Source organism: Lathamus discolor, chromosome 2 (genome assembly GCF_037157495.1).
Source record: "Lathamus discolor isolate bLatDis1 chromosome 2, bLatDis1.hap1, whole genome shotgun sequence".
Lineage (NCBI taxonomy): Eukaryota > Metazoa > Chordata > Aves > Psittaciformes > Psittacidae > Lathamus > Lathamus discolor.
The window spans coordinates 11,017,618-11,035,113 of record NC_088885.1 but is presented as its reverse complement, the minus strand read 5'-3'; the positions used below and the strand labels follow the sequence as shown (position 1 = coordinate 11,035,113).

General features: G+C 41.1%; 1 protein-coding gene across 5 annotated transcripts in view; it reads right to left on the bottom strand.

The window, feature by feature from the left end:
• The window catches only part of GLI3 (GLI family zinc finger 3), a 209,470-nt gene that overhangs the window by 45,954 nt on the left and 146,020 nt on the right, over window positions 1-17,496 (bottom strand). For all 5 annotated transcript variants that reach the window (XM_065665709.1, XM_065665708.1, XM_065665710.1 and 2 more), the window contains one exon: window positions 12,009-12,210. In XM_065665709.1, coding sequence (XP_065521781.1) covers window positions 12,009-12,210 — 202 coding nt within the window. The remainder of the gene's footprint in view (window positions 1-12,008; window positions 12,211-17,496) is intronic.

The following is a 17,496-nucleotide window of genomic DNA, read 5'->3' as shown; positions in this document are numbered from 1 at the left end:
GTGTATATACAAGCTGCTCTTAATGCAGTGCACTTACATTTACTGCAGTTTGGCAATATTCTCCACTCAGTCCCTCCAAAGACGGGAAAGCACTGCTGTGCCAAAAGGGTACTTTTGGTCAAGAATCCCTCTTCTGAATTCTCTACCACAACACAAGAAGTGATGATGCCTCTTCAATGGCAAAATACCTTTCTAACTAAAGGACAAAAGCAGCTCTGCTTTAACAGATATAGAATCTAGTTTCACTGGCCTGCAGTGACATGCCTTATACCAGTACAGTGTATATCCTTAAACATTAAGTAAGTATACTTGCTATTCCCCTCCTTACATAAATAAAAGCGTCTTCCATCGAAAGGACAGATTTATGTCCTTATCTACATCTGCTTTTACACCATTCTGAGCCTTCAGAAGGAGGATGCTAAGCCAGGCATTGTCAGATTCGGTCCACCTTGCAAGCAACGCAAACTTGTAGGGTATAACAGAGGAGACTGGCATCTTCACTAGGGGATCTTACTGGAAAACAATCTGTCCAGCTGTGCTAAGGAAAGGAGGAATCCGTATTTCTGTAGTATCTTTTGTTTGCCCCATGCTCAGCAGCAAAGGTTGAGTCCGATGTACTTGGATTTTCCTAGGGAGCCTGGCAACCTGCACTTCATTCCCTCTACCTCCAAACTCCAATCATCTCCAACTGCAATGAAAAGGAGATTGTGAGGGAACAGAGGAATAGCCAGGACAGCTATGGGGAGTACTCAGAAATGGTGACAATGATTCAGCCACTAGGGTGTCTTCTTAAATAGCTGATAGCTTCCTTCAAATAATTCTCTCCAACTGTTCCTGGAGAGCTCTTCATAAAGCACAATGACACGGCTGGGTTCAACCCATGCAAGATGCCATCACAGGGCAACCTGGACAATTTTTCTGATCTGAAAAGATCAGAAGGATCTGAAAAGAACAGAAGGTGTCCTCCTCTGCCTTTCAGAAATAATTCAGACTGCTTGACAATGAAGTTGATGTCGTGGGCCAAAAGGAGAAAAAGAAATCAAAGCTCACCACATTGCCAGCACGGTGCGCTCTGTTGGGAAGGGAAGATCTCAATTCCTGCCCTCCTTCCCAAAGTTTTCAATGCATTTTGTTCAGTAAGTAACTCTTGAATACAGGATGTGTGAAGAATCTCTGTAGTATAGTGTCCCCTCAAACCACATGGGATTCTTCTCCCTTGACCAGCAGCCATACTCCCTCTTGCTCGCCCCACCAAGCTCACACTGCTTTCTATCCAGAAGGCCACCACAGAATCAACAAAATGGTTTGGGTTGGAAAGGACCTTAAGATCATCAAGTTCCAACTCCCCTGCCATGGGCAGGGAAGCCTCACTCTAGACCATGTCACCCAAGGTTCTGTCTAACTCAGCCTTGAACACTGCCAGGGATGGAGCATTTACCACTCCACTTCTTCAGGCAACCTCAGCAGCAAGGGTGGGCAGTGGCATCGCCTGGTCTTGCCCAGCTGATACAGCCATGCCTGCTTAGAAAGGTACACCAGGATAGCACCGGTGTTGCTCAGGAACTCTAGAATTCATGCCCAAAGTCTGTAAACAAGATCTGAAAGTAATCATCTGGAGTCCAGAACTACTAAAACCAACCACCAGGTTTTTCAAAAGCCATGAGTTGTTTCAGAGGCCTCAATTAGCAGCATGTTTCTTTCAAGATACCTTAAGGGGGGCTGCATTTCAGACAAGGGGTGCTCAAGACTTCCAATCCAGATGCCAGAAGAACATAAGATGCCTGCTCCAATTGTTCACAATTCCCAAAACACAAGTCACTTCCAAAAAATCTTGGATTCACAGAAGTGTAAGTGAATTATTAATCTTTGTCTTCCATCTACCTACTGAGAAATGAAAATCTACACCACTGGAGGGAATCTGATTTGTATTTCTGTTAGAGACATTTTTTTAAAGACAAAGTAGAAAAGGAAGAAAAAGATGAATGCATGTAAGACCACTAATAAACTACATGCAGGTTATCTTTTTAGTTGTTGAGTTTTATGGGGATAAGGGTTAGAAAAAGCATGTAATACTTCTGCTTAAGCATTCAATAACTCATATACACTGACAGAAAAGCCCATCAGTGGTATCATTTATTTTTCCATACTGTGGGCTTCTGTGTCTGTCAGTCTGTCTCTCTTCTCTTTTTCCCTTCTCCTCCTCTGCGAAGTCTCAAACTCCCATCACCGGAGGTAAAGCAGGGCAGCGAACTACATTGCAATTACATGAGCACATCAAATTTTAAGGAACAGACTTCAAGAAGAAGAAAAACAGACGTTATAATCAAAACCAAACTTTGTGGCTACTTTGTGGCTGTCCTACTAACAAGGTCATCCAGTTTCTGGTCACAGCTGTGGAATTTACCGCAAACCAGCTGCGAATTCAAGTCAGGAAAAATTCCTTCTTTCCTATACATTGCATAGGTGTGCCTGAGGAGACAGGCTGACACAAAACATTGAGAAAAGCACTTTGTTATTCTACACAGCACTCTCCACACACCTTCCCCTTCACGGTAGCTTCCTTTCTTTTCTCTTTTGCATATTCAAAATCATCACCATGCCCTCTCCTCCTGTCCTGTCTTCTCACCTTTAATCTGGACAAAATAGGTCAAGTCTATTTTAACTCATCAATACCATTTTTCAGACCTCTGACTGCTCTCCCTGCTCTTCGCTGTAGTCTCCCCAGCTAACACTTTTCTTGAAATAAAACACACAGGACTGGTTTCAGTACAGGAACATGTCTCACTGTAAGACACATTGGCCCCATCTACACTATAGTGCAGGAGGACCCCTTGGCTTGAAGGGTCTTTGATGTCTGGGTGGTGCACTCACAGCCCAAGTGTTCACTCCAGGAGAAAACCCAGATCACCCTGTAGCCTTCGTCGTTTCCTCTTGGCATCAGCAGCTGACACCAGGCAGACCAAAAGATCCAATTCTCTCCAAAAAGGACCCCAGTTCATGAAGGGAGAGGTGATTTGTAGGTAAACTGGCTTCATGTTCAATAAAGCTGACGATCACATCTTAAGATAACACCATGGCTTCTTGAGCTCATGCTCAAGTAGGTACATGTTACTACTTTGTTTTTCTTACTCTCCCTTAAGAGTTCCATGAAGCTTGTGGGCAAACAAAACTGAGAAATCAGGGTGGAGAAACCCACTAATAAATGTTGGGTGAGTATCTGGACTCACTGCATTCAATGGGGTTTGCATCCTTCCCTTCCAGCAGGCCAGGATTTCACCTTTAGATTTTGACTTGTGTTTCCAAAGTCCTTATTTATTCTTTAGGAATGTGGCTGAGGGGCAACTTTCCCATTTTACAAATGAGAAAGCAACTATTCTTCAGAAAAGCATCCCTAATAACTCTTAAATACTTCTGAAGAGGAACTAACTTCAGCAAGTCCTTACATGCTGTCCTAAAACCTGGGCCCTACAGACACTGCAACCCTACCTGAAGTCATAATACAAGTCATAATTACGTTAACAGTGATCAAACACTGGTTTTCGTATGCTCAGATGCTCTTCTTTTATAAGGAGCAACGTAAGAAACAGCTTAATTCATCCAATGGTAAACTGACATGTAAGAGCCGCTGTCCAAAATGCAGGATGTATGTAAGGGTGGCTGGGAGTTGAGCCATGGGTACTGAGGGGGTCCACATAAGCTGACTCCACACACAGAAGTTTATGCATGTATTTTGACGGAACTATGCACATGTGCAATATGCAGCCATGTCGAAAGCTGTGGACAGTCACCAGGAAAAACTCTTAAGTCTGACCCCAGCAGAGACGTAGAGGAGACAAAACCAATGAGCTCTCCTTGGACTGGACCTGTCTGAGAGGAAGCAGCCAGGAACACCACATAAGAAAACTGTCTCCTGTTGTTCGCGTTGGTGGAACCAGGAATTTGTGTATGTTCTTTGTAAACAATCTGGAGTGAATAAAAGTAAGTTCCCAACTCTGTCATCTTCTTCACCTCCTGATGAAAACAACCTGCAAGAGTGACTGTTGACAAATTGCTCGGGTCACAGGAGTGACTCAGCAGCCTCGCAGCCCTGAAGAGATTTGTGAAATTCTTCCTGCTTCAAGTATTTCAGATGCAAAATGAAAACCAAACGGCGTTACAGGCGTTACCTCACAAATGCACTTCCGTTTGGAGCAAATCATTTTAAGTAATATGAAAGAAGAGTTTTGCTTTAAATCCCATTCTTTTCCCTCTACTTTCCAACCGACAACCCTGAGCTTTGAGTAGACAATGCAGAGAAGTCATCAGCTGCTTTTACAGCTCGTCACTTGTGTACAGGGGAAAACAGTATCAGACTGTGACTGTGAAACCAGACATGTGGCGTGATCTTAAAGACAGGTATGAGACTTGAAATCCTTTGAAATAATTTTTCAGAACTGACTGGGATTCACAAATATCCCTCTGCATTTGCAATGTTGGCACATTGCATTCTAAGTCACTAACTTACGAGACAAGTCATCTAACTATAAAAAGACATAGTATCCTGCATCTACTAAAGAACAGTCTATGTTGTACTGTTTTCCAGTTTTCAGCAGATAACAGTCATCGTCTTACAATTGCCTTTAACTCACATACATCGTTGCCTCTTTCTTGACTTTTCTATTACTGGTTTAAAATTAACAGAGCCTGTGGTCTGTACTTTCTCTTCAGCTTGCCATATTATCTATTCTGTTTTATCTGCTATACTAGGTGAATTTTTTCTTCATGAATACATTGCCATATGCCGGAGTAAAATGGAATAGCTTCACTCAGAGCAACAGAGCCACGCTGATTAACCTTATGCGCTCAGACGGCACTGACAGCTTTGTCCTTCTCACTGGGATATTCCTGTTCAGGAATCCTTAGTATCCTAACTGAGCTTTGTATTAACAGTACCTTGCGTAATTCATCTGTGCTCCCTCCATGCAAGCTCATGACGCTTCTGGCAAACATCATTTTGAATGAAGTTCATGGCTAAGCATTTTTGCATTTCTAAAACTGGTATCATTAATTACATGGAAAGTGCTAATTAATACTTGTTTTTAGGGTCTGAAAATGAAGTGATGAAGTGTTAAACGCCAGCACAGTTCACTTAGCTCCAGATCTTTCCTGGAATTTGCACTGTGCTGTGTCCAATGACTTTAAACTCCTCATATAACACAGAATCAGTCTGAAGCAAATTACTTTAAAGTGACTTTTAATTACAAGACCTGCGACATACACATTCACAGGCATGCATACATAATCACACTTGTATATGTGCATACCTGTACATGTGTATGTGCATGCAACATGTGCCAGCATAGTCTGTATTCTGTGTTGCTTGACTTCTGACATTATACATTTTCTGAAGGCAGAAATCTTGCCATTTGTGTCTATTTGTGATGAAAAATACGCACCACTTTCTAATGCAAGATGCAGGAGATCTCCAAAACAATGAATGTTGCCATCCTATAATCTCTATATGAGCCTTCTATAGGAGGCTAGCTGCAGAATTAAGTTTCGAGAGAGCCTGAATTAGATGCAACTTTCTGTAATACTGATGAATTTCATTTTTATTCACTTTGTAGCACTTCTTTGCCATTCACACTTCTTGAAAGAGGGGTTAAAATGAAGCTATTATGGCATGATAGAGCATTATATTCCCTTCTTTAGATTAACCATGCACAGTAAAAGACCACTGAGAATAAAGCCCTGTGCTGCACATATGTGATGTGTCTTGTTACAATAGGACCTGTTTCATCGGGCTTATACCTGGTCTGTGTCTGAACTGCAACCAAGCTTTCATTTACAACATACTACATACTAGAGACTTTTTAAAGCAAGAAAAGCTTTCATTCAAAGATGTAACTTTGAATCTCAGGCAGATCCCAATAAAAGTAACAATAAATCAGCAAAACACCTGTAACACTCACATAACACACACTTTTTACCCTGTACTTCCTACCATGAGGAGCTTTTTGCAGAATATATGGCGTTCTACTCTAAACACGTTCTTCCTAAGATTCATTTCACTAAGTATTTGGTTGTGTCCTTTTATGCAGATTTAATTACATAAATACACAAACTTAAAACTTGCAGTGTAAAACAGAAACTGAAGATAAGAATTAAGCACTTGGTTTTCAGTAAAAGTTTGATGTTCTAAATGAGCTGAGCCAACTCGCGAGCAGCACTTCCTTGTCTCAATGTAGAATTAAATGGAGGAATGAAAATTTGACCAATGTGAAGCTATGGCGAAACCAAGTTGAGACAAATGGAATGGAAAACCGAACACAGAAAATCAAGGTGCATTGGAATTGCTGATCCTCTTCCAGAATATGATTGCATGTGGTAGAGGGAGACTGTTTCAGACAGTATCGGCAGAAATGACAATGCAAGAACTCTAAAGAGCGGACTGAAAACAACCATTTGCCTCAGAAAGGAGATGAATGAGAGCAGACATAATAAGAATATATTAAATATTGAATAAAGAAAGAAGACTGAGAACATGAGGGCTCCCTGTCTTATAACTATGAGACATTCTGTTAAATTCAAAAACTGGATAATTTAAACCTGATAAAAGGATACTCTTTGCTATGTGCATAATTAGGCTGTTGGGCTCTCTGCTGGAGATACTTTCACTTTTCTCTGTGATAACCGTACACTTTATTTGTATGTCTTAACTGTTTTTATTTTTCTCTTTGCTTTTGCCAAGGGAAATGGGGAAAAAAAATAATACCTGGTCACTTGTCTCTAGATATAAAGCAGTTCAGAGAGGAGGACACTGACTAATTACACAACAGATGTTATATACAAAGAGCTTATATGAGATGAGAAAATAATTGAGTACCCAATACCTGCTTGCAGAAAAGCAGACTCCTGCCTTCCTCGCTGATATTAATCCACTGCTAAGCTCACCCTTCCCAGGGCTCTTTGTGAAAGTACCCTCACTACCGTTTCCTGATGCTCAGCTTCAGATCAGCCCACAGCAAAGTGACAGGAGCCAGAACAGCCAGGATCTGGCTGTAATTAACCACACTATGTTAATTGCTCTTTCCTGTTCTGATGACATCAGGAGAGCAGGGGCAGATCCCGGAGGGTGGAAAAGTGTTGCTGTGCTTTCTCAGTTTCTTTCAAATCTCGGAGGAGATCCCAAAGGGCTCCCGTGCTCACATGAAACTGAATTTTAACAGGCTATAAGGTGGCTACGGTAAATTCACAGTTAAATCTGCCCAGACCCAAAGAATGTCTCTGCTAGTAGCTGGAATTACTCCTGATTTAAACATCTTGTAGCTGACACGGAATTCAGTTCATTCTCTGAAAACTGACTGTAAATTTGGCATTGCAACACTGCTAAGGCAATAGAAAAATACAGAGGTTCCGAGTTTCAGATCATATAGAACATGAAGCCCCAACCTCCTGTGTTTATTACAGACTGGCTAATCTTTTGTAAAGGTTTTGAATCAGTACTCTTAATATTATGGGAAGTGATTACCCCCTTTATATTCACTCTAGGCCATGCTGCCTCTCAAAAAAGAAGTGCTACTGAAGTGCAAAGTCTAATAATTGTCACAGGTAGCAGATACAACATTAAGTACATCCTGACAAAAGATTAATAGCAGGGGTGCTGCACTGCAGGACTGAGGCAGGTAACCAAATGAGTAAATGTCAAATGAAGGATTATCCTCATTTGATGTTATTTCATACACCTCTTTTCTGCATAATCTCTCCCAGCTGAGACCTAAACCAGGTGTTTTCAAATGCATAAAGTAGAAGCTCTACCTGGTGTGCTAAAGGAGATCCACTATTAGCTGTCAGCAGGAGCGACATCTTCTTTTCAAGTACTCAGCCAGTAGTCAGGATACAGCACTACACTGCAGCTGACAATGACAAAGCGCTCGCCAAGTCAAGCTCTATCTGGATTGTGCTAAACTATTGCTATTTATTATTCAAACTGCAGTAGTACCCATGTCAAGGGCCAGAGCCTTTCTGTGCATGCCTCTGTAACAGAGCCCAAAATGTGGCTCCTTTCATTTGATTTCACCCTCAACACAGTGCTCATAAGAGAGTCCTATGCTGAAAAGCCATGTGGCTCACAGTATGTAATCTTTTAGTTAGAGGATGTACCTTTTTCCAGTGCAAACACCAGTGAGGTCCTGGTGATACATATGGGCAGATTTAGTTCTATGTTTGATTTTACAGGCTCAATGCTCTTCTAACCTGTTTTTGCTAAGTTGCTACCTGTTTGTGTACCAGCCCATCAGATTTTAGTTATGTGAGCACACATCCCCTTTCCCCCCTGCAGGATTAGCAACTGCTTCACAAATACCAATGCTTTCAACCTCCCTCTGAGGTGAAGCGGAAGGACTCATTTTGCACAGGAACAGGAGTCACAGAAAGATGAAGGTTAAAAAGTGCCTCTCATTGTGGTTGCCCAATTCCAGACATGAAGACCAGTTCTCCCAGATTAATTAACATGACACAGTCCCTGAAATGTTCAGAACAGGAGTCACAGAATTGCAGAGCAGTTTGGGTTGGAAGGGACCTTAAAGATCACCTGGTTCCAACCTCCCTGCCAGGGATGGGGCAGCTACAACCTCTCTCTGGGCAACCTTTGCCAGTGCCTCACCACCCTCATAGTGAAGTAACTTCAAGCCGTATCTGAGCAACCCAGCAAATCTGACATTAAGAGTAGCCATCCAGACGTTCAGAAGAGAAACTGTATGAGCCTGGTGATCACTTCTAACTAGTTCACTTTGCCCATCATCAGGCTGGGACTGTGTTTCAAGAGCAGGGTCCGTTCTTCAGGCAGCAAACTACCAGGTAAGAGGCTCCCTCCTCTTCTACAGCGAGGCAGGGTCCTGTAGCTCTGACTGATGCAGAGAGGATGGTCAGCCTGAGCACTGAAGCAGGCAGGGGCCATACAAAAAAATTCTGCGCAACCCTGAAATTAAACATGGTATCAAAGCACAATCACAAGAGGGCAGTACCTTCATTCTCCTTAATGACTGGCTTCTGCATGCTTTATTCTGCAGCTTTTTCTCTCTTCTAGTGCAATCCTATGTTGTGTTTTATAAAAGCATTTGGTCCCAGCTTACTTAACCTGGACAGTTCCTGCTCTGACCCCCTGTCTCTCCTGAAGACTGCTTTCTTTTTCACAAGGCTGTTATGGCTGGGCAGGCAGCTTAGCCTCCACATGCATCCCAAAGAGGTACCAGATTAAACAGAGCTGCAGCTGCAAGGAAAGGTCCTCCTTCCTGTTTACGGGCCCTGGACTGGAACATGCTGAATGCTTGGGCTATTTAACACATGCTAATAGAAACCTCCTAAGGGCTTTTATCACTTGGCTGAATGGGACAATTTCTCAAGGACAGCAAAATCATATCTACAACATCAAGGCAACATTCCTGGCAAATTTTAGGTTCTCAGTGAAAAGGTAGCAAGAACTCTTTCAGTCTCTTCTTACCTAACTTTATTCTGATAAATCAGTAACTTTGCTGATGCTTTTTGGAAACAGCATTAGACAGGTATCTGCCATGAAAAGCGCTGCCAAGTGCAAACTATTTGGGCTAGCTTCAAAGTGACTGGACACAAGATCTAAAAGTAGAACTGTGCAATGCTACGTTAATGCTACTGATGTTGCCTAAAATACAAAACTTCCTGTCTCCAATTCCATCTAGTGGGCTGCTGAACTGTACCATTTTCTTGCAGCAACCTCTGTGAGATTTACCTGCAAGCTTCCAGAAGCTGGGATTTTACACTAGGACAAGTGTCTTCTAGACTTTCATCACTGTTGCAGACAAGATATTAAATAGGATGAACCTATGGATTGATGGCAAAGTACAGTACAGCAGTTCTCATGCTGAATGCATTACTTACAGTACAGTGAACTGTAACATACTACGTTTTACTCATAGTCTTGTTGCTATTTAGTCTTGCAATTTATTAAAGCAATGAAATGTGGCTTGGGTTTAATACCTTACGTCACTGTTTATTTTGGTGTAACTCTTTTATAGACAGGTTCACATGGGAGAAGTTACATGGCACCAGAGGCCAGTTGCAAAACTGAAGAAAGAGCTATTGCTCTCTCCCTTTATCTCCTTTCCCCTGGGAAGAATGGAGACGTGCATTTCCAACTCTTCAGGTTGAACACGTATACTCTTATCAAAAAGAAAAAATATTATTAATTCAAAATCGTGTGAAATTTTGGATTATGCATTCCTGGAAAGCATGACCAGGAAGTAATGAAAGCTTCAGCCAGCCACAGGCTCAGGCACACAAGCCTTGCTTTCTTCAGTTCACAAGACTCACTGTTCTACCCCTTAGCATCCTTAATCAGCCTCTTCCTAAAACTCACTCCAGTTCCACAACTACCTTCAACAAACCTATTCATCTAGCTCTGGGTCTACAGGGATGGCTCTTAGGTTTGTGATTCTATGTGTCAAAAACACATACCAACCATTTCCAGCTGAGAGGAAAAGGAGGGAAGACTTACTTCACTGTAGAGATTATGCCAGTTTCCATGCACTGTTTGCTTTACCAAAGTTACAAGCAATGGAAAAGAAGGTTAGCAATTAAAGTGCCATCCCATCTTAATCAAAGGCACAGTACACCTCCACAAAGCACATGTATTTAACAGATGTGGTCCAAAACTGCTGCCAGCTATTGACATAAATCATATTGCACATTATGGAGCTTCATAATTGGGCCTGTGGTTACATAGATTGCAGAGATGTATTGCAGAGCTATGATATCATACCTGTGAAATACTATACAGCTATTCAAGTACATCAGGGCTATGAAGCACTACTATTTAAAAAAAATGCTTAAAAAAACCCAACAGCACTTAAACTAATACCAAATATTTACAGTGCTGTCACTTCCAAAGTTTGGCAGGCTCGTGGTTTCTAACACACCAGTTGTGTGCCCCATTTTCTCCGTAAGTGCAAATCCCCATAGCCGGGTTTTGAAGTTGTGTCATTTTTGCCGGAGAGGTATGTTTGAGCTTGCCAAAAATGGGTCTTTTAGATCTCAAGAAATTGCTGTGGGGACTTGCTCCTTTGCCTCATTGCAAATTGAAGGTGGAGGCTGCTTTTAAGGCAGGGACCAGCAGTACTCTTTGTCTGAGTGCCACAAATGCAAAACCAATATTTTCTGAGACTCTGGGGAGGTGGGGAATTCTTTGTTGAATACCAAAGGAGCTTTTTTCAATTAACATATACACATATGTCACAAATACAAGAATGTTCTGCAGTTGCACTCCTTTCTATTGCTGTTTCTCTTCATTTTCTTTTTTGACATCCTTGCTTTTGTCTTCTCTCCCTGTGCCTTGTTTACTCCCCTTTCCTGTACAACTTCTGCCCAACCTACCCTTGGTATTCTTCTCTTCTACCTCCAGAACAGCCATTTTTAGCTGTTTCCTTGCACATGCAAGTGGAGTGACCAAGTAGAAATCCCAGCATTTCTGATGGTACTGGGTGATAACAGTGCTTCCTTGGTACAGAAAAGAATAGATAATTTAGCCACAGAAAGTCTTATCTTTGGAGATAAATACCCAGAAGGTCTAACCAAACATTTTAACTGAAAAACCACATGTCTGTGCTTTACCCTCTGATGACTGTAATGCAGGAATATTTCACTGTCCATTATGTCTATGGCCATAAGAACCCAAGTGACTCAAGTCACAAAGGCATCCTGGAGAGCTTTCTCTGCAAACAGATCCCTGAGGACACATACACCATTATTGTGATCAGATAGAGCATTACCTGCACTGGACAATAATATGCCCTTGTGGTTACCTTTCTGAGCAAGAAGAAGGAAAGTATTTAGTACTTTAAATTAAGCTACAGTGAACATGTATTATAGAAACTACAAAATACACATACACAAAACACAACAATTGCTTAAAGATGTGAGTATACATTCACCTTTGTGTTTGTGTGTATAATATGTAAATGAGAATATATAACAGAGGTAGAAAATGCTGTTCTTACCTTATTGCACTTGCAGATAAGTGGCCATAAGAACCACTGGCTGAGGAACTGCTACGAGAGTTATTCAGAATCGTGACCAAGGAATTTGGAGATGTCCGTATCATGGTCTGAAGGTCAAAGCTGTGATCAGATAGGGGGGATATGGACAACGTGCGCTTCCGGCTTGGTCTAGCTGACAATCTTGGACTCGGAAACCTGGCGCCTGTTATGTAAACACAAATAATTATCCACCAGGGTACTTAATCGCGTTTATTTGTTATCAGTGATGGGTAAAGGGAATCGCAAGGCACCTACACGCTGTGACAAGCCTACTCTCTCCACTTGTGATATACTGGCTACGATTGAGGAAAATTAGGAAGAAAAATCTGTCTTCCTGTGGCTTACCTCAGGGGAGCTCTGTTTATTAATGTGCAAGCAAAATGATAAATTGCTAAACAAAAGGAAAAGACTTTTATGAGTTATCCCTCTCATTTCTGGTGATTTATGAACCTGATGGCTTCTTAGACATTCACATCATTAATTCAACCATGAGCAATGAGACAGTGGTTCAGATCCGGGCTACCTGCAAACCCAAAGCTGCATCACTTCATACGTACAGCCAAAGCTATAATTGTAAAATACAATGTAGAAATGAAGAGGCAGATTTTCCTCTGCTGACCATAATTCTACCTGGTCAATACTTGATGCATTAGACTGTGAAACAGTAGGCTTTATCTGAATTAGGCCAGGATGCCACTATACTCTTTTGTGTTGGGGTGTACAGGAGCCTACAATTGCCAATTTCTTTAAAACTAGAGATTACACTTTTGAAAGCAGCAAAGAGACGGCAGCCATACAGATTTAAATAAATATATATTGCACTTCTAAATTTTCTGTGCTGCTCCGAGTATCTCCAGCTCTTCTGATCTATTCTACCATGTCACCCCAACTCTCTGCAGTCCTGACGGAAGACACATCACCTTAAATTTCTTCCCTTTATTTAATTATTTTCAATCTCAGTTGAGACCAAGGAGAGAGTTAGCTTCCCCACTGCGTACTGAACCGTTCCCTTCGACTATACTGCTGCTTCTACCCTTTTAATCCCTTCAACCTCTAGTAAAGGACTGAGTCCTAACGCTCCTGACAGCCAGGGTCATTCAGGTCTTGGGTATGATGCTTACTTTACAGTCTCTGACATTCTCTGTAACTTGCTAATAATTTACAGTTGGCCAAAAGCCTCCCATTATAGGTCTGCCTTTCTTAATTCCTGCTCGTATCTTGGTGCCCAGGATGATTTTTTTCAGGAGGGTATTTAAATTTATGTATACCTAATATATTAGCGAGGAGAACAGCCCAAATGACTCTAATTATACTCACTCTGAGGACAGAACTGGATCAGAATCAGCTATTACATTTTCCTTACACACCTGAGTGGGTTGCCCTTCTCTCTGTGCATGTTACCCAAGATTTTCACCTGGTCTTAAAAGCTGCTATTTCATTGCTGCTGTGACTGTGTGATCAGATCTCCATCTACAGCCCTCTTCCTCATCTGTGCTTAGACCGGCCTCAACTAGCCAACATGGGTGTCAAGTCTCTTTTCCATCTGGCTAACACAGGGTTTTTTTTCCCTGTGTGTTCTGTCACTACAATAGGCCTTTGCCCATACTGGTTCAGTCTTTCAATGAATATTCATGCCCTTGATTAATCATTTAAAACTTAGGTGTAGCCATTTATTTCTTCCTAAAAGCTACTACGTGTTATTTTATGTAATCTGTTTTATCTCCTTTTTATGAGCTTGCTATTGTACTGTGTCTGCTTGATATTTTATTAGTGCTGTGCTTTGTCTTTAAAGGCAGAGGCCTTTTAGTTGCACTGAAATAAAAACCAACAACAAAACAGCAGCTCTCAGAAGCTGCAACGTATTTAATAAGGAAATACAAGATACATGTCATGGTAAGAAAATATAGTAATACTTCGCACTTATATCTTTGATCCACAGCTCTCCTCTGCTGACTGTTCAGCCAGCATGAATGAGAACAACACCTCTGAAGTTAGTGGTAATGTAATCTGCCTCGGCTAAGGATACAATTCAAGTGCTTTATAGGTGAATAAACTCAATTATAGTGGTTTTACAAGGGGACAGGCAAGTACCAGTGTTCCTGGTTAAACAGCAAGGGACAGGGAAGACCTGCTAGACATACGCTGACCAGCAAAATGAAGGCACTGCTAGCTATCACAGTACTGTGTGTTGCTACCATCCATCCCAACAGTGTGCTATATACAACAGCACCAGTTTGCAGTCATGTGGACATAATAATGTTTTCCTAAAATGGGTGGGCACAGACCTCATCATGCCAGCGAGAAGCCAGAAGAGATGCTCAGAGAGGACAAGCACAGCACCCTTTCTTTTGATAAGCAAGACCTAGTTAAATATCTGTATTTACAACTGAGACGCCAGGTGCTGCTGATGACCATGTATGAACAGTTTCAAATGTGACTTCCAGCAGAAACGCTTTTGAAAAATTACTTCTTAAGGATCTGAAGTCCATTCCTGAACCTGACACCACAAAGAGATTTCCACTTCTTTCAGAAATCCATTACAAGCCTGCTAAACACGGACTGATGGCTAAGGATGCTAACTAGAGAAAGGGTGCATAGGTTTTATGAAAAGTGGAGCAGTTGTTAAGAATACTAGCACTTGAGTACCTCTCCTTTGAAGCTAGGCTGGGCAATAAAGCTTGAGACAACAGTTGTGTTTTCCTGCTTTTTTGCCATTAGACACCATTTATTTTGCGTGCCAGAACCACCCAAGTAGACTCATCAATACTCCAGCTTGCATCTCAAAGAGGATTGAACAGGCATTACTGATAACTGTTCAAAGCTCTTATGATCCTGGAGAGATGGATCCCTTCCATCTACCTGGGATGGGAACAACATCCTAAGGGCCAAGAGACTCCTGTAAAAAGAGAGTATTTCTGCTTCACAGCAGAAGCCAACACCTGAGGCAGACAGGAGTCTGGCCGCAGGAGAGGGGGACTGGCTTCAAGGGCGGCCACTTTTCAAAACTGAAAATACAATTAAATGGAATTACTGTTTTTTCAGATCTTCATGGTTTAATTAGGTTTCACATGCCTAAAAAGTCTTAAGCACGAGATGACCAGTTGTTACACTGCAGGACATTTGCTAAACCATTAATTTGGCATAATATCAGTCTTACTTAGTATGTTACTATAAAAAGGAATAGGTCATAATTTGTCAGTGCCTCTGAATACCAAACTGAAGTTTTCAGCCTTGCCCAGGCATTTATTTTAAAAACAAACACTTCAGTATTTGTTTAGCAACTTGAGACGTTCATCTGCTCACAGTATTCTCTCACCAAAGCATCACGCTCCCTACTTGATATCGCTTTAAAACCCTCAAAAATGCAGGAGCACTGATTCACTGAAAATCCATTTACCTTTGTGCAAGTGCTGAAAATACACTAAACCATCGGCTTTGGCAAAGCATACGCATGGAAGCCAACAGCGAAGATTTGGTTAAGAATGTCACCTTTCTGGAGTAGATGTTAAAGTAATAGAAAGTCAGCAGTTGATAGCAAAGACCGAGTGTGGCGACAAGAATCCAGCAGGTGACAGAAGAAAAGATCTTACTCCTGGGGTGAAGATCAATTCTAAAATAACAGATATCTATCTCCATCATAAATTTCAAAAATGGAATATGCCATCCAGCAAATTTGCCCATGAATTTGATTTCTGAGTTGAAGTTTTTAGCCTTGCTTAATCATTTATAAGGCAATCTTCAGACACGTATCATTTATCCCATCCTTTCAAATCAAACTTCATCAAACCTTTTTTTATTCCATCCCTTTAAATCAAACTTCTTTGAACCTGTCCCCGGCACTAGTTTTTGTTGAAGGCTATGAACATGGAAAGCTTGATTTTTAAAAGCTTTTCTTTCTTTTTCCTTCTGGTTTCTGCTCACAGATGTGTAAACTTTGTTTTCATTTCATGAAAACACTTCATTTGTCATCAATTTTGCCTTAGCTTTCAAACTGGTAAATCTGTCATCAGTATGAAACGAAAAGGAATGGCTTTGCTACTCCACCCTCATTCTCCAACTGTGCCTGAAAATCAGAAATCAAACCCAGTCCAAAGCTTCTTACATTGGATTAACAATTCAGGCTGGCCAAATTCTTCACATCAACTGGGTTGCTATCAGTGTCTCTAATGCCAAAAGGAGTAGGTCAAGGCTGTTTACCCTTGAAAAAGAAAAAAGCCTCCCATCCTGAGTGAACATAGGCAAAAGTTAATCAGAGTGAGGATGTTAATACTCTCAGGGTGAATCTAGAAACCTCAGGCAACATGCTTACCTTCCACTGAATACAATTTAAAAGCAGAGTAAAAGGTATTCCCGAAGTGAAAATAATGCAGGTATCAAACGCAAAAGGCTGTCATTTTTTTACCATGGTACTGTCCATACCATCCCCATCTACTCCCCTCCTAGTTACTTTAATGTTACACTAAGAGGTATCACATCTGATTCTTTTAGATCAAGCAAGACGATGGAAAGATTGGGTTAGGGATTCTGGTTACCAATACTGTAGAAAAGCTTTATAGCAGCCAAGAAAATTCTGTTCCACTTTTCATGCCACACAGGACAGAATGAGGAAAAATAACAATCAAGCATACACACTATTGGCCTTATTCTTCCACAATATATTAGACAGTTTATGGACAGTGAATTTCACAGCTTCAAGAAGTCTGCTCTTTAGGAAAGATTTTACATTCTGATTAATGCCTGTCCCACTCATCTCCATCTTGAAATCAGTTTCAAGCATCACAGAGCAAAACAAAAGGCCACAAACTGCATGAAACATGCTTTTGAGCCCTGTGCATGCTGCTGTTAGAATTACTATTTGTACTACTAGAGAGGAAAGAGATGCCAAATTACTGTGCTAGATGCTGTATATCCACACAATTAGGAGACAGACTTTCTTCGCACAAGAAGAACAATGTCTTGCTTGTATCTGTTTGGTTGTTGTGTGCAATAAATGAGCAGCAGCCTTTGAGTGAGTTAACTCAACTTGCTGAGAATCTGATAGCAGATAATGAGGGAAACTACCGGTCTCTCTCTTGTTTCCTTTGACAGGACTGGGCAAAGGCAAAAGAGTACTTTAAGATCACTGTACAAACCCATAAGAAGAAAGATGCAACCAAATGGCACTGCTTTGCACTGATCACTGTACTTTGTTGTTAAATGCAAACATGGGCATTGTTTTTTTAGAAGTCTTAATATCAGCTTCCCGCTAATTGTTTTGTTCTTGTTTCTAATCTAGAATTCTGACAAAGAAGAAAGGGGTTTTCTTTAGCATGATGAATGATAGGACATTCAGATTCCTACTTAATGACAATTAATTTACTGTATACCCATGCAAGTTAAGATAGTTTTAATTAGTTTTTACAAAGTAAAAGGGTAACTTCATATTCTATTTAGATAAAAGCAACTATTG